At 46.6% G+C, this 18,221-nt stretch overlaps 1 protein-coding gene across 1 annotated transcript; it reads left to right on the top strand.

The window, feature by feature from the left end:
* The first annotated feature begins 1,899 nt into the window (after positions 1-1,899).
* LOC115102174 (interferon-related developmental regulator 2-like) lies at positions 1,900-17,149 on the top strand. Its single transcript, XM_029621814.2, has 12 exons — positions 1,900-2,363; positions 12,977-13,093; positions 13,229-13,316; positions 13,527-13,651; positions 13,998-14,155; positions 14,278-14,331; positions 14,469-14,647; positions 14,883-14,991; positions 15,228-15,356; positions 15,512-15,640; positions 15,860-15,952; positions 16,348-17,149. The coding sequence occupies exons 1-12, from the start codon at positions 2,324-2,326 to the stop codon at positions 16,426-16,428; spliced, it is 1,302 nt and encodes a 433-aa protein (XP_029477674.1). The 5' UTR covers positions 1,900-2,323; the 3' UTR covers positions 16,429-17,149.
* The last annotated feature ends 1,072 nt before the right edge of the window (positions 17,150-18,221 follow it).

The following is an 18,221-nucleotide window of genomic DNA, read 5'->3' as shown; positions in this document are numbered from 1 at the left end:
ATCCTGTCAGGCTGTATCATCGTTTGGTATGGCAACTGCACCACCTGCAACCGCAGGGCTTGAAATCACTGGCCACTTTTATAATGGAACACTAGTCACTTTAATAATGTTGACATATTTTTGCTTTATTCATCTCATATGTATATACTGTATTCTATTCTACTGTATATAGTCTATGCCTCTCCGACATTGCTCATCCTAATATTTATATATTCCTTAATTCAATTATTTTACTTTTAGGTTGTGTGTATTGTGTGTATTGTTGTGAATTGTTAGATATTACTGCACTGTCGGAGCTAGAAACACAAGCATTTCGCTACACCCGCAATAACATCTGCTAAACATGTGTATGTGACAAATAACATTTGATGTGATTGATTTGAGATAGAATCCTACCACACTGACTCAGACTCTCGTTGGATGTGGCAGGATTTGCAGGCTATTACAGATTACAAAGGGAAACCCAGCTGTGAGTTGTCCAGTGACGCAAACCTCCCAGATGAGCTGATTGCCTTCTATTCTCGCTTCGAGGCAAACAACACTGAACCAGGCATGAGAGCCCCTGCTGTCCCGTATGACTGTGATCTCGCTCTCCGTGTCCAACGTGAGTAACAGGTTAACACTTGCATACTAGAGCGTGTTCTCAGAGCATGCGTAGACCAGCTGGCAAGCGTCTTCATTTTCAACATCTCCTTGTCCCAGTCTGTAATCCCAACATGTTTCAAACAGACCACCTGTTTCTAAGAACCCAAAGGTAACCTGCCTAAATGACCATCGCCCTGTAGCACTCACATCTGTAACCATGAAATTCTTTGAAAGCCTGGTCACGGCACATATCAACACCATCATCCCAGACACCTTGGACCCACTCCAATTCCCATGCCGCCCCAACAGATCCACAGATGACACAATCTCTATTGCACTCCACACTGCTCTCTCCCACCTGGACAAGAGGAATACCTATGTGAGAATGCTGTTCATTGACTACAGGTCAGCGTTCAATGCCATAATCCCTCCAAGCTAATCACCCAGCTCTGGACCCTGGGACTGAACACCTCCCTCTGCAACTGGATCCTGGACTTTCTGATGGGCCAGCCCTCAGGTGTTGAGGGTAGGTAACAACACATCTGCCACACTGACCCTCAACATAGTGCCCCTATGTTTTTTACTCTGCATCGTTGCGAAAGGGCTCATAAGTAAGTGTTTCACAGTAAAATTCACACCGGTTGCATTTGGCTCGTTTGACAAAAAAAATAAAATTGTCGGACGACCCCAACAGCTGATTTGTTTTGGGGTATTATGGATACTGTAGTTTAGTCGAAGACGAATTCATGCTTTGGGCACTTAAATGAGAATCATCATATGACTACAAAACCCAGCTTTGCCTAATATGTCTAATAAGAGGTGGGTCTGAAAGCAGTTACCACTTACCCAGGAGAAGATGGTGGATTTGTTAGAACTGGTGCTTTTACTGGTCGACCTACTTATTATAGCCCAGTGTTCCTGACACGGTTTCGAGGCCTTTTCAGAATTCTTGCTCCCATAAATGTGCTGTGTCAAAGGACACTTTGTTGGTAAATAAAATTGACTTTGGGAAGGTTATCAACTCGGATTGTGAAAAGCAGAAATGTCAGGTTGAAAATGATTGTGGATACGGCAACAGTTATTAGGGATAACAGTAGATGTTTCTGTTGACATGATTTTTAAATGCTGCTTAATCCTATAGTTAGATTGTCTGAGCATGATAGAGAAAGTTTGAAGAGGGATGGAGTTTTTGGGGAGGGTTTGATAGAAATGAATGGGATTTGTTTTTTCTTAGTACAGAATTAGGCAAACCATGATTGATCGCACACTCCAGCGCAATAGGTGGCGGCATACACCTTAAACGTTTGCTTGTGGAACGCCTTTATACCAAAGAAGAAGATGTGTGAATTTGGAACAGCAACGTGCTCGATACTCCATTCCAAACACTTTAAAAAACATGTTGTATCTCAATCTGTCATTAGATATCGGTTACCCGGGGACAATCACAGGTAATGAAGAAAAACAAATTCCTCGACTTGTAAAGCCAACTCCACATCATCTGCGGTGGTGAAACGTGGTGCCACTAAAAACAAGTGGGGGATCGAGTCTAGCTAACGTTAATTATTTTTGTTTTTGATATATGGTGTCATCACACTAATTAAGATCTTGAATACATCGTGACCTCCGAGGTTGTTTTCAAAAGACTGTCAAGGCCTTGAATATGAATTGTTCAGTTTCGGCTCCGGGGGTGCCCTGTTGAGACTTGGAAGTGAATTTGTGAAGAAACCTGATTGGCGACATGCCAAGGAGTAAAAAAGGGAAACGTAGTTCAAACAAGGGTAAGTTGGCTAACTGCTGTCTTATTTGTTAACATATGATTATGTGTAGCAAAGGGCTAATATATATTATTTGCATCACAATCTAAGCTGGCATAAATGCTGTGCAACTGCCTGAATTGATCGGTTCCATATGGAACAAAGTTGCTACACTACATTAGTTAGATACTTTCTCATAGAATTACCATTATTTGTAGCAATGCATTGACAAACTGGTGTTTGATAATAGCTAGCTATCTAACACCTTATATAACTGCTATAACACACTATATATCTGTACAGTATGCAGTGTTTTGTTTGCATTCTGAGCTAGACAATTTGTTTATCTTGCTCAGTACGTTAGCTAGCTAGCTAGATTTATTTGCAAGCAATTTTGCCTTAACTAGCTAACGTTAGCTAACTTTGCTTGTTATAATTGACCACTTGATCATTTTATTTCATCATTATTTATGCAGTTAAGTCGATTGAGGACACATTCTTATTTACAGTGACATGTCAAACCTAAATAAACAACAATTGCAGTATATAACTATCTGTATATCTGTATACACATCAATTACACTACATGAAAAGCAAACGCATTCAAAGTGACATTGCCACATAGCTCTAACATAGTACGCTTGTGCACTAGGAGTATTCCTAGCAAGGCTGGTGTTAGTCTGAAAAACAGACCTAATGGCATGTGCCTGTGATTTGTGGTGGGGAGTTGATTCTTTGCCCTTCGACCCGAGCTTCGATTCCTACTACCACTAAGATTCAGTATTTTGCAATGGAGGAGATGAATAGTTGAAAGACCAAGAAAAGGCAGGGTCACTGGTAGGCAGGTGGGCCACCAGGCAGTACAGTCAGAACCATGTATCGGTAAACAAAAGATGTAGGCCTATATATCACAATACTGGACCTCTGTTTCTTGGCTTGCAATGGCTCGTAAATTCACTAAATTAGAGGCTATCAATGAGTAGGCTGACATCAATGTGCTGGAGCTCAGGGTGGTTCGCCTGGCTCTTCAACAGTTCCAGCCCTATCTGGTAGGACAACATTTCCTGATCCAATGGCTTGGGAGCTCTTGCCGTGGGCCCAGACCTGCTGGATGGGGGCCTGGAGTCTACACCACGGATTGGCAACCTTATTTCTGTTGAGTGCCAATTTACAATTTATCCTACCATTTCTAATGATCTGCGTGCCAGTTATGATGTTCATATGTGCATTACAGCTAATTGTGTATTGAATGTTTAATTGCCCACAAACAGAAGAATTCCATAACTGAACGAAACATATCAAGCACTCGTAAGTAGACTCACCTCTTTATTTAAAAATAACTTAATACTCTCGTAGCCTATAGCTGTCTTTGTTAGTCAAGTTGCAGCACACCAAGATGGTAAAACACAGTACCGCAGGCGAAGTGTTGCCAACATCTGTTAACTTAGCACCACGGAGCTCCACTATAGGCCGAGCTACATCAGATGAGCGATGCCACACCAAGGCGCTGTCCGTTAGCACCACGGAGCTCCACTATAGGCCGAGCTACATCAGATGAGCGATGCCACACCAAGGCGCTGTCCATTAGCACCATGGAGCTCCACTATAGGCCTAGCTACATCAGATGAGCGATGTCACACCAAGGTGCTATCCGTTAGCACCACGGAGCTCCACTATAGGCCTAGCTACATCAGATGAGCGATGCCACACCAAGGCGCTGTCCATTAGCACCACGGAGCTCCACTATAGGCCGAGCTACATCAGATGAGCGATGCCACACCAAGGCGCTGTCCATTAGCACCACGGAGCTCCACTATAGGCCTAGCTACATCAGATGAGCGATGCCACACCAAGGCGCTGTCCGTTAGCACCACAGAGCTCCACTATAGGCCGAGCTACATCAGATGAGCGATGCCACACCAAGGCGCTGTCCATTAGCACCATGGAGCTCCACTATAGGCCTAGCTACATCAGATGAGCGATGCCACACCAAGGCGCTGTCCATTAGCACCATGGAGCTCCACTATAGGCCGAGCTACATCAGATGAGCGATGCCACACCAAGGCGCTGTCCGTTAGCACCACGGAGCTCCACTATAGGCCGAGCTACATCAGATGAGCGATGCCACACCAAGGCGCTGTCCGTTAGCACCACGGAGCTCCACTATAGGCCGAGCTACATCAGATGAGCGATGCCACACCAAGGCGCTGTCCATTAGCACCACGGAGCTCCACTATAGGCCGAGCTACATCAGATGAGCGATGCCACACCAAGGCGCTGTCCGTTAGCACCACAGAGCTCCACTATAGGCCTAGCTACATCAGATGAGCGATGCCACACCAAGGCGCTGTCCGTTAGCACCACGGAGCTCCACTATAGGCCGAGCTACATCAGATGAGCGATGCCACACCAAGGCGCTGTCCATTAGCACCACGGAGCTCCACTATAGGCCGAGCTACATCAGATGAGCGATGCCACACCAAGGCGCTGTCCGTTAGCACCACGGAGCTCCACTATAGGCCGAGCTACATCAGATGAGCGATGCCACACCAAGGCGCTGTCCATTAGCACCACGGAGCTCCACTATAGGCCTAGCTACATCAGATGAGCGATGTCACACCAAGGTGCTATCCGTTAGCACCACGGAGCTCCACTATAGGCCTAGCTACATCAGATGAGCGATGCCACACCAAGGCGCTGTCCATTAGCACCACGGAGCTCCACTATAGGCCGAGCTACATCAGATGAGCGATGCCACACCAAGGCGCTGTCCATTAGCACCACGGAGCTCCACTATAGGCCTAGCTACATCAGATGAGCGATGCCACACCAAGGCGCTGTCCGTTAGCACCACAGAGCTCCACTATAGGCCGAGCTACATCAGATGAGCGATGCCACACCAAGGCGCTGTCCATTAGCACCATGGAGCTCCACTATAGGCCTAGCTACATCAGATGAGCGATGCCACACCAAGGCGCTGTCCATTAGCACCATGGAGCTCCACTATAGGCCGAGCTACATCAGATGAGCGATGCCACACCAAGGCGCTGTCCGTTAGCACCACAGAGCTCCACTATAGGCCGAGCTACATCAGATGAGCGATGCCACACCAAGGTGCTGTCCATTAGCACCATGGAGCTCCATTATAGGCCTAGCTACATCAGATGAGCGATGCCACACCAAGGCGCTGTCCATTAGCACCACAGAGCTCCACTATAGGCCGAGCTACATCAGATGAGCGATGCCACACCAAGGCGCTGTCCATTAGCACCACGGAGCTCCACTATAGGCCTAGCTACATCAGATGAGCGATGCCACACCAAGGCGCTGTCCATTAGCACCACGGAGCTCCACTAGAGGCCGAGCTACATCAGATGAGCGATGCCACACCAAGGCGCTGTCCATTAGCACCACGGAGCTCCACTATAGGCCTAGCTACATCAGATGAGCGATGCCACACCAAGGCGCTGTCCGTTAGCACCACAGAGCTCCACTATAGGCCGAGCTACATCAGATGAGCGATGCCACACCAAGGCGCTGTCCATTAGCACCATGGAGCTCCACTATAGGCCTAGCTACATCAGATGAGCGATGCCACACCAAGGCGCTGTCCATTAGCACCATGGAGCTCCACTATAGGCCGAGCTACATCAGATGAGCGATGCCACACCAAGGCGCTGTCCGTTAGCACCACAGAGCTCCACTATAGGCCGAGCTACATCAGATGAGCGATGCCACACCAAGGTGCTGTCCATTAGCACCATGGAGCTCCATTATAGGCCTAGCTACATCAGATGAGCGATGCCACACCAAGGCGCTGTCCATTAGCACCACAGAGCTCCACTATAGGCCGAGCTACATCAGATGAGCGATGCCACACCAAGGCGCTGTCCGTTAGCACCATGGAGCTCCACTATAGGCCTAGCTACATCAGATGAGCGATGCCACACCAAGGCGCTGTCCGTTAGCACCACAGAGCTCCACTATAGGCCGAGCTACATCAGATGAGCGATGCCACACCAAGGCGCTGTCCATTAGCACCACGGAGCTCCACTATAGGCCTAGCTACATCAGATGAGCGATGCCACACCAAGGTGCTATCCGTTAGCACCACGGAGCTCCACTATAGGCCTAGCTACATCAGATGAGCGATGCCACACCAAGGCGCTGTCCATTAGCACCACGGAGCTCCACTATAGGCCGAGCTACATCAGATGAGCGATGCCACACCAAGGCGCTGTCCGTTAGCACCACGGAGCTCCACTATAGGCCGAGCTACATCAGATGAGCGATGCCACACCAAGGCGCTGTCCATTAGCACCACGGAGCTCCACTATAGGCCGAGCTACATCAGATGAGCGATGCCACACCAAGGCGCTGTCCATTAGCACCACGGAGCTCCACTATAGGCCGAGCTACATCAGATGAGCGATGCCACACCAAGGCGCTGTCCATTAGCACCACGGAGCTCCACTATAGGCCGAGCTACATCAGATGAGCGATGCCACACCAAGGCGCTGTCCGTTAGCACCACGGAGCTCCACTATAGGCCGAGCTACATCAGATGAGCGATGCCACACCAAGGCGCTGTCCATTAGCACCACGGAGCTCCACTATAGGCCGAGCTACATCAGATGAGCGATGCCACACCAAGGCGCTGTCCGTTAGCACCACGGAGCTCCACTATAGGCCGAGCTACATCAGATGAGCGATGCCACACCAAGGCCGCTGTCTTCGCTCCTTTTTAAAACGCATCTAGAGATCTTTGTATTCTACTTAATGATTTTTGCCATTGTTTTGTCGGGTTTGTAAGTTCCTTTTATGCTTCTTATTCCATTGCGTTATGTGTATTTGTCTGACATGCAGTTGTGGTTAGCAGATTTAAAGCGATGGTCATTTTAATTTTGAAGTGTGCTTTTGAAGTGTTCTTTATTGTGACCTGATGGCCTGTGTTAGTGGTTTTATGTATATTTTGTAAAGCTGTCTAAATGTTGGTTTTATTTACGTTTTTGAATGATGGACAATATTCGTTTGAGTTTTATCAAGATAGAATCCAGATTTCATTGTGATGAGACACTTCACTGTTTTCAATTGCATTTATTAGACATTTAGATTGTTTATATGGAAATGTTGTTAGAACATTTGGAAATATGATTTATACATCTTTGTTAATAATAAATCATGTGTTTTAAATTGCTCCTCCATTCATTTTTGTGTAAGTCACATTTCAATATAGGCTACAGAACTACAAAGGCCAAATAATATGTGATTAAAAAATAACATTTATTTAAAAATACAAGGTTCAATAAAAAAGACAGACGACTGTTGAAAATCACATCTTACCGATCACATCTTACCGATTTTTAATGCGATCCTTGTCCCTGCTTTCCATTGCTGAACCGCGTAATATCTGGGCTATATTTGGAGACTGAGCTGCACACAGGCCTCTGAGTGGTCAGCCGGCAGCGTGAGGGGCTCAGTATTGACTTAATGTGTGAAAAGTTCGCTTAGATACGTGGATTCGAATGCTAAAAGCATTGCAACCTTCTTCAGACTGTCATTTCACTGGCAGGCTCTCCCAACATTGGATAATGGAGGCCCCTTGATCACTCTGTCCCTTCCAGTTCTTTGCGCAGCTCCATGAATTTTGATGACCAACGGGAGGATGCCTTGAGCTCGATCAGCTGCATTTCAAAGTCCTCGGTTCCCATCCAATGAAACGCAGACCGATCCAAGTCGCTCTCCTCAAAGTTGTCTGGCTTGATCCAAAAATAAAACATTGGGCCATGTTGCTTGAAGTCTTTAAATCTGACAGAGAACTCCGACTTTAGCTCCCCCATGTACACTCCGATGGCGTCAGTACTGACTATTGCGCTGACAGCCCTTTGAGTTGCTTGAAGTAGCGGAACGTTCCACTTTGAATATCCCGCGAGTAAACTTCTAGCTTGGCAACGAATGCCTTCCATGCCTTCCACACATCCAGCACTGTTTGGCCTGAATCCTGCAGGCGCAGGTTGAGCTCATTGAGGTAACCTGTTACGTCAGTGTGACACATCAGTTTTACAAGCCAATCCTCAAGCTCTGGGTAGTTTTGGCCCTTTTCAGCCAGAACGGCTTTAACCTTATCCAAACACTCCACAAACTGTTCCAGAAACTTCCCTCCACTGACACTGCAGTGAAGAGGCAAGTCTTGGTGGATTTGTTCAATCTCTTGCAACAGTGACCAAAACTGGCTGTGTCAGAGACAAGTGAGCAACAAGGAAATTCACAATTTGAACTACAGAAGCTTTCACAGTACCTAACATCGGAATTTGAAATCTTGGAACAGATTCTCTTGGTGAATGACAGTGAAATGTAACCATAGGGTGGCCAATCAGCTTTGCGAATTGTTTGTTTCCCTACCATTAGTGGGGGCACCGTCAGTTGTAATAGCGAATGTTTTTAATATCGACACCACTCTCCTCAAAATGATCTGTGAAAGCTTTTGCTACATCTTCCCCTTTAGTGTTACTATGCATGGGTTTTGGACAAAGCAGCTCCTCACCTACCTGCTCTGAGTCACAGTATCTGACAACTACTATACGTGGAATGTCATTCACTGGTGCGCAATGTCTAATATTAAAGAAGTCTCTGGGTATTGCTCAGAGACTTATGATAAGCTGGAGACCACACTGTCTACCAAGAGTTCTCATCTATATTATTTGTCGCTGTCTATTTACCACCACAAACCGATGCTGGCAATAAGGCCTCACTCAACCAGCTGCATAAGGCCAAAAGCAAACAAGAAAATGCTCATCCAGAAGCAGCGCTCCTAGTGGCCGGGGACTTTAATGCAGGCAAACTTAAATCCGTTTTACCTCATTTCTACCAGCATGTCACATGTGAAACCAGAGGGGGAAAAAAACCTCTAGACCACCTTTTACTCAACACACAAGAGATGCATACAGAGCTCTCCCTCACCCTCCATTTGGCAAATCTGACCATAATTATAGTCTCCTGATTCCTGCTTTACAAGCCAAAACTAAAGCAGGAAGTACCAGTGACTCGCTCAATACGGAAGTAGTTATATCGTCAAAGACTCCAGTCACCCAAGTCATAGACTGTTCTCTCTGCTACCGCACGGCAAGCTGTACCGGAGCGCCAAGTCTAGGACCAAAAAGCTCCTTAACAGCTTCTACCCCCATTTCGTGGGGCTCCCGAGCGATCTAAGTCACTGCATCTCCGTGCCAGAGGCGTCACTACAGACCTTGGGTCGAAGCCAGGCTGTATCACATCCGGCCGTGATTGGGAGTCCCATAGGGCGGCGCACAATTGGCCCAGCGTCGTCTGGGGTAGGCAGTCATTGTAAATAAGAATTTATTCTTAACTGACTTGCCTAGTTAAATAAAGGTTACACAGACACCAAACCCAACTGAGCAAAAAGTTATTTTGTTGTCATTTACATATGTCCCCATTACCAATAAAATATAATCAAAACATTTCTTTCACTTACTTGCTGTGCTGTTTCATTGTTCATTTGTTCAGTCTTTAGTGTTAGTGTCCTATAGTGTTATTTTCCCCCCCATGTGTGCAGTGCCCAGTGCCTTAGACACTTACATTACACAGACGCTGGCAATACGACAGCCTATCGATATAAAGACTCGCATTACTACAGCATATCGGCTGTAGGTATATGTTTCTGCGTGTGTTTCTGCGTCCATATGACCGATTCTGTTGGACCAAACCTCAAATGCAAATAGCGAGTTGGAACTGCTTTCTGTCAGAGAGGAAGAAGTGATCTTCCATCTTTGTTGTGAGTGGCAGGGCGAGGGGCTTGATGTGTGCGACTGGGAAGTTGCACAGAAGGAGCGAAAGAGACGAGACCAAAAAGACAAATGCTCATATAAACAAACAAATTAAACCTTGATTCTTGCAGGACTGGCATTTGGAACATTGCGTTCAAACAAAGTAGAATTGATTTGATCTATCGCCCGGCCCTAGTCCCTAGGCTGGCAGGGAGCTCTGCCCCCGGTCAATTGTGGTCTGATGTGGGAAGTGCACATAACGTGAGGACTCAACACGTCTCCCGACGATAATGGACTCCGACTAGGGGTCAGATTACTGAATGCTCAAACTCCTTTTTGTCACATGTACAGGTGGCCAAATGTCAGCATAGTGGTAGAAATGACATATTCTAATGAATGTTTGCTCAACTGGAATACTTTAGCTAGATATCTCCAAGTAAAATCCATGTTTATAACAACCACTGAGTAATCTATATTAGATATCTCCATGTGACCAGTAGTAAAGATGGTAGAATTCATCTTATTGCTGTTCAGTTGATGAGAATGATCAAACAGGACAGGTTACATAGAGAAGGTCTGAACAGGCTTCCAGAGAAGTGTCTGGGGAAAGCAAGAGCTGCACTGCTGAGAGCAACATGAAGAAGGAGAGGAGGTTTACTGTCTAATAGTCTCTTCCTCCATCCATGGCCAACCTGCCATCCCTTCTCCCTGCACCTGAACCCCTTAACAGGCTGTCTCAGACAGGGGTTTATACAGTTGTATCTGTTGGCCAACCTGTCATCCCTTCTCCCTGCACCTGAACCCCTTAACAGGCTGTCTCAGACAGGGGTTTATACAGTGGTATCTGTTGGCCAACCTGCCATCCCTTCTCCCTGCACCTGAACCCCTTAACAGACTGTCTCAGACAGGGGTTTATACAGTGGTATCTGTTGGCCAACCTGCCATCCCTTCTCCCTGCACCTGAACCCCTTAACAGGCTGTCTCAGACGGGTTTATACAGTTGTATCTGTTGGCCAAGGGCCCCGTCTCTCAAAGGTAACACAGCAGGACTCCAACCCCTACCCTGCTTCAAATCTTATTCATCGTTCATGTAACCTGGACCCACGTACTAATGTGTCCCTACATCACCTGGACTAATTTGACGCCCATGGCCATCTGTCAACTATTCCCACTTGACCACCACATCCCAGTACTTCTCCACCCACTTGACTAACTAATCTTTACCGTTCGTCATTGTTACAGTTCATATGATATTGCATGGCTCATGACTTTACAGGTTTAGTAGCTAGGTTTGAATATTCCAAACGATGTCCTCGGGAGTTCATTGCCATATGTTTTACCCTGCCTCATGTCACTCCGGCTGGTCCCAGGACTCCCAGCCTTCTCTCTACCTCTCTGTCCTACTAACACTGTATCCACATCTTGGATACCCCCAGCTCCACCGTCCCCTCTGCACATATTGGCCAACGCACTGACCTAACTCCTCTCATAGAGGCTTCATTCAGAATGCTGCATAAACCATGGCATTACCATTTGTCAGCTTTCCCATCTCTTACACCCTGTGTTTGTTTTTTCTTATCTGTGGTTTCCAGCTTAGGCAGCAGGGAAGTTGCTTATGTTTTGAAAAGCTCAGTTAAAGACCCAATTGGCCAAGACTAAGTTTTGAGACTTGTGGGGACAGGAAGCCCCTTCATCTCACTGGCTGTGTCTGGAAAAGAAGAGCCCTGTCACACTCTCAAGCGCCTCCCCTTGGCATGACTGAGGTGCAGACACTTGTGGAAAGCCATAGGCTGACACGTGCGTAGTGTTGGCTGTGAACACTCTGCCTGGGTTCAAGGTTGAGTACCAGTAAGTCACGTGACTGATAAGGGCCCACTCGGTACAGTATGATCACTAGAGACAGAGAAGGTGACTTGTGGGAATGAATTACAGTACCAGTCAAAGGTTTGGACACCTACTCATTAAAGGGCTTTTCTTTATTTTTACTATTTTCTACATTGTAGAATAATAGCGGAGACATCAAAACTATAAAATAACACACATGGAATCATGTAGTAACCAAAAAGGTTAAACAAATCAAAATATATTTTAGATTTGAGGTTCTTCAAAGTAGCCACCCTTTGCCTTGATGACACTAAATGAATGGACATACTTCCTGGAGGCCATTGTTGATACAGTACTTTTGGTCATGCAGTGTATTGTAGGATGTCATCGTAAATGACAAGGTGGAGCCTGGGCAGGCTTCCCCCAGCCCTACAGCCATTCAACAGGGAGGTGATTTTAAGCTTGATTCCCTGCATCAGGTCTGTCATCCCGGTGAACTTTCCCCCAGTAAAGCTCTGCTGGGGCTGGCTGATTTTTGGGGTTCAACCTGGGCATCCAACTTCACTGATAAACTAAGAAAGGTCTGTCTTGAAGGATGAATTCCTTTGAGCCTAGGTATGCTAGGTCTTGATCTCTGGAGTAAGGCAGTGTGGCCATGTGTGACTATATCCTCACTGTCTCTGCCATCTGTCAGGATAGGGCCACAGTCTGGTAGCTGTACTAGGGGCAGTGCCAGTCAGTTGGCTCGGCTGTGTCTGAGGGATTAACACTTCAGGCAGCGGCCGCCCGCAACCAGCCTTCCCAGTTTAGCTGCATGTGACGTGCCTGTGTGTGTCAGCACTGGGGAGAGAATAGACTTTGGTCTCTACAAGGGTCCTGGGATGTCATTACCGACAGCTGAGTGAGCCACTGACAGAGACAACGTTCACCTCAAACTCACACTCCTATCTCTCTGCATCTCTTTCCCTTTCTCTTGCTCTCACCTACTATCCTCTCCTTGTTCTTTCTATCCTCCGTTCTCTCTCATAGGGGGGAGGAATGGGGTGAAGGGTGGGTCTGGTGCCAGTGATGATGACCTGGCGTCTGATGTGCTCAGTCACTACAGCAGTGCCAGCGAGAACGCCTCGGTGGTGGACGACAGCCCAGGTGGGTACACACACACACACAAGCTAAGTCAACATTCATGTGTCACACTACTAAACACAGGTGCATCATCCAAAGAAGTGTCATGCAAAGATATCAGCTCTTTGTTTTGGTGCTTACCTGTCGTTTCCACCACAGGAGCAGGTGAGCCACTAGATGAACAGACTGCCCAGGAGAAGACCGAGGACAAGCTGAAACAATGCATAGACAACCTGATGGACAAGAGGTGGGTCTCGCAGGATTTAAAATGTTTTTACAGAGGGACTTACTGTACACCTAACTTCCCAGAACTAAAGCCACCAACGTTGCTAGTACTTGGGTAAATGGACATGAGGAACATAAGATCAGCTTCAACATAATGGTGTAGTGTAACTACAGCGTTAGGCAGAGCTGTGTGGAGACATACTGAGGTGCCCCTTCCTCCTGCCCCTCGCAGTGCAAAGACACGCCTGGCAGCCCTGGAGTCTCTGAGAGGGGCCTTCTCATCCAGGCTGCTCTGTGACTTCCTGACAGAGAGACGCCTCACCATCAGCGACTGCCTGGAGAGGAGCCTTCGCAAGGGTGAGACTGACACCGTGCGACTGTCTGTGATGATGGTGGAGGGAGGAAGCTAGAGGCTGAATTTACCTACTCAATCTAGTCAAACGCAGGTTATTTTAGGTGGTGCTAGGCCAAGGAGATGAATCGGACCCGCACACACTTTTTGGTCTACCATGCCTTTATTTGGCTGGAAAATAAACATTGCTGATCCAGTGGATCGTCTTCAAGTATACCTGAATTTAAGCTCTATGAATTCAGAGTTTTTCTTGACAAAGTCCTGCAATAGCCTGACTTCTCTTGTTGACCTTAAGGATTGTAAAAGGTTTCCACCCTTTTTCATCCCTCTATTTCTGTCCATCATTCTCAGGTGGTGGAGAGGAGCAGGCTGCAGCGGCCACAGTGTGTGCCCAGCTGTGTGTGCAGCTGGGCGGGGGGGACGAGAGCGAGGAGGGCTTCAAGATCCTTCGACCCGTCCTCAGTGCCATCATGATTGACGGCTGTGCCAGTGTGGCCGCCCGCCAGAGCGTGAGTGTCACCATTGACCTTCACCACAGTCCTGTTGTCGACTGCAGTTTTCCACTGAAAGTGCATGTATTCTTATAAGCCCACTCAGAGTTGAAGTGTTCCATCTTTGTTTTCCCTGTCAGTGTGCCAGGGCTCTGGGTATGTGCTGCTATGTTTCTGCTGCGGAAGATGGAGAGGTGAGAATCTCTAGAAATCCTTTTCATTCTATTTCTCTGTAGCTGGAATAGAAACGTAATATGGCAAATCACGTACTTAATTTAATGTTTCTCCTTCCTTCCCTGTCTGTCTTAATCGCTCTCTCTCGCTCTGGCAGGACTTGGTCAAATCCATGAGTCACCTGGAAAGTGTGTTCACCATGTCGTACCCCAACTTTGAGGGCACTCTGCCCACCCCCAAGGCCGGTACCCCTGGGCTCCACAGCGCCGCCCTGCACGCTTGGGCTCTACTCGTCACCCTCTGCCCCGCCTCCCGCCTCACTGTGCTGCTAGACATGTGAGGGAAACACACAGAACAGGGCAGCGTCTTAAACGACACCGTTCCCCATGTACTACAGTGGTGCAGTACATTTGGACAAATTAATGGAATAAATGGGGAATAGGCTGCTATTTCACATACAGACAGGATCTTGCCAATGAGGGGAAAAACAGCAAGATGGCACCTTCAATAAAAAGTGAATTTAACCTGTTGGTTTGCTCATCTCACTTCCTCTGTCTCCTATTGTGCTCAGACATCTACTCAAGCTACAGGCCTGCCTGGAGAGCAGCGACGTGAACTACAGGATTGCTGTGGGGGAAACCATCGCCCTGCTGGTTGAACTGGGAAGAGATATAGACAGGGTATGTTCTGCCTCGTGACCAACCAGGGGCTGTAGGTTTAGCCTTTTAGATCACAATGAATAAGATTAGACATTGAGGACCTGATCCTAGATCAGCAGTCTTATTCTGAGACACTTTGTGAATACAGTCCCTGGTCTTATTCACACAGGCTCAAACACAATATGGAGCCAATGTAGATCCCATGGAGAGGAAGTGAGGAAATATCCCTCCTTATCCTTGAGTGTTTTTCTCTGTAGGAATTTGAAGACAGCGACATGCTGTGTGAGTGCCTGAAAGGTCTGGCCACTGACGGCAACAAACACCGTGCCAAGAACGACAGGAGGAAACAGCGCTCCATATTCAGAGAGGTGCTGCACTACATAGAGGTGAGGAACCACTCGTCCCTCCACATACACTTCTAACGGTGCTTAATGGGTTTAAAATTCACCCCAGACCAGTCTCTCTAACTGGAGACCATAGGTCAGTGTGAGAAATAAATACATATATATATATAGTTATATTCTCTCCCCCTCCTGTGCAGAATGAGGACTTCACAGAAGAGAAGATCCGCTTTGGTGTGGAGGGCATCTACATTGACAGCTGGATGCGCAGGAGGGTCTACGATGCCTTCAAAGAGGTGCTGGAGTCTGGAGTGAGACACCACCTTCAGGTTAGGACAAATTCTAGGTCTAGAAGTGTTTGTGAGGTAAATGTACTTTTTTAAAGCAGAGATATCTGGTATCTCTGCAACCAACAATGTTCTAATCAAATGTCTCAAAGGGTTTTGATGCTTGTTTGCCTATGCTTTCTCATGTATCATTTAGTAATTGCTAATAGTCAGCTTGTCATTCTATGATATTTAAGGGTGTGCCTGGTCTTGTCTATGTAGTTTAATCCGTTGCTGAGGGATATCTTTGGCCTGGGGCCCCCTCTGATTCTGGACTCCTCCATCAAAGCCAGCAAGATCTCCCGTTTCGAGAAGGTGACCCCACGTCCTATGAACTTTCAAATGTCTGTAAACCCACCAGCAGATTACCACTGCCCTGAAACCATAACCACTGCCCTGAAACCATAACCACTGCCCTGAAACCATAACCACTGCCCTGAAACCATAACCACTGCCCTGAAACCATAACCACTGCCCTAACACCAGAAAATACTGTTCAACAACCACACACATATCATGTGATATCTCCACTGTCTAATGAAATATGTGGTTCAACAAAATGTACCTGCCCATTAGCTTCTTTAGCAGGTACTATGACATGTTATGGGTTTGCCTAGTCTTCACAGGACCCAATAGAAACCTGCCCTCCATATTGGTATTCTTCATTTTGAATGGTGTAAATCGAACCTGTTGATTTATTTCCCTCACAGCATCTGTTCAACTCAGCGGCCTTCAAAGCCAGGACTAAACTAAGGAACAAAGTGAGGGACAAGAGAGCAGATGTGATGTGAGGAATGAAAGAGAGGATTGGAGGAGAGGAATTGATGGAACGTGCCTTGGCCCCATAGGATGGAGACCCCGAGGAGAAGAATACTGGGGTATATTTATTGAAGCGAAATGTTTGTAACGTTGCAGATAGAAATGTAGTGAATAGAGCTGACATGATTTCCTTTTCCAAATGACAAACAATCCTATCTGTTCTACACAGTACATTTCTATAGGAATGTTCTGTAACGTTACACCCTCTTGAATAGGCCCCTTGCCCAAACTCATCTCACAGGACACAATGGCTGCTGCCAAACCAGGGACTTTGCAGACAATGCAAACGCGTGTGAGTGCATGTTTTTTATTATCTGTAATTTAACACTACATAATAAAATCATGACACCTACGGGACGGGACGCCTGAAAATCAAACAGAAAGGTGGTTTATTGTATCTTTTTATTAATATTTTCGGAAGAATATCTTAACCATTTCTGGTCATGTACAGTATTTTATTTTCTAATTTATTGAAAGTGGGAGAACAGTACATTGATTTTTAAAAGAAGTTCTGTTTACAGACTTCAGATATGGGAAGAGGACAAGGAATGTAAGTTTGGGTGTTTTCATGTATATTTTTATGCTGATTGGTTGTGCATATAATCTATACATGTAAACTGAACAAAAATATAAATGCAACATGTCGTGTTGGTCCTGTGTTTCATGAGCTGAAATAAAAGATCCTAGAAAGGGCTTATTTCTCTCATTTTGTGCACAATTTTTTTTACATCTCTGTTAGTGAGCATTTCTCCTTTGCCAAGATAAGGTGGATGGATTATCCAAAAACTGATTACAGCATGATCATTAAACAGGTGCACCTTGTGCTGTGGACAATAAAAGGCCACTCTAAAATGCGCAGGTTTGTCACACAACAATGTCACAGATGTCAAGTTGAGGGAGTGTGCAATATCCACCAGAGCTGTTGCCAGAAAATGTTCATTTCTCTACCATAAACTACCTCCAATGTCGATTTGGAGGATTTGGCAGTACATCCAACCGCAGACCACGTGTAACCATGCCAGCCCAGGACCTCCACATCCGGCTTCACCTGCGGGATCGTCTGAGACCAGCCACCTGGACAGGTGATGAAACTGCGGGTTTGCAAAACCGAAGAATTTCTGCTCAAACTTTCAGGAACTGTCTTGGAATCTCATCTGCATGCTTGTCGTCCTCACCAGGGTCTTGACCTGACTGCAGTTCAGCATTGTAACCAACTTCAGTAGGCAAATGCTCACCTTTGATAGCCACTGGCACGCTGGAGAAGTTTGCTCTTCACGGGTCAATCCTGGTTTCAACTGTACTGGGCAGATGTCAGACAGCGTGTATGGCCTTGTGTGGGCGAGTGGTTTGCTCATGTCAATGTTGTGAACAGAGTACTCTATGGTGGCGTTGGGGTTATGGTATGGGCAGGCATAAGCTATGGACAATGAACACAATTGCATTTTATTGATGGCAATTTGAATGCACATAGATACCGTGACGAGATCCTGAGGCCTGTTGTCACACCATTCATCCGCCTCCATCACCTCATGTTTCAGCATGATAATACACTTGCGGGTTTGCAAGTGTTGCATGGATCTGTTCACAATTTATGGAAGATAAAAATGTCCCAGTTCTTCCACGGCCTGCATACTCACCAGACACGTCACCCATTGAGCATGTTTGGGATGCTCTGGCTCGACATTTACAACAGCGTGTTCCAGTTCCCTCCAATATCCAGCAACTTCACACAGCCATTGAAGAGGAGTGGGACAACATTCCACAG

The sequence above is a fragment of the Oncorhynchus nerka genome, linkage group LG20, assembly GCF_034236695.1.
Source record: "Oncorhynchus nerka isolate Pitt River linkage group LG20, Oner_Uvic_2.0, whole genome shotgun sequence".
NCBI classification, from domain to species: Eukaryota; Metazoa; Chordata; class Actinopteri; order Salmoniformes; family Salmonidae; genus Oncorhynchus; species Oncorhynchus nerka.
Note: the sequence above shows the minus strand (reverse complement) of the source record. Positions and strands in the feature narration are given on the sequence as shown.

Coding starts and splice junctions, on each gene's coding strand:
- LOC115102174 (XM_029621814.2), top strand. CDS start 2,324: ATGCCAAGGAGTAAAAAAGGGAAACGTAGTTCAAACAAGG. Junction 2,364..12,976: donor GAAACGTAGTTCAAACAAGG/GTAAGTTGGCTA, acceptor TCTCTCTCATAG/GGGGGAGGAATGGGGTGAAG. Junction 15,953..16,347: donor AGATCTCCCGTTTCGAGAAG/GTGACCCCACGT, acceptor TTTCCCTCACAG/CATCTGTTCAACTCAGCGGC.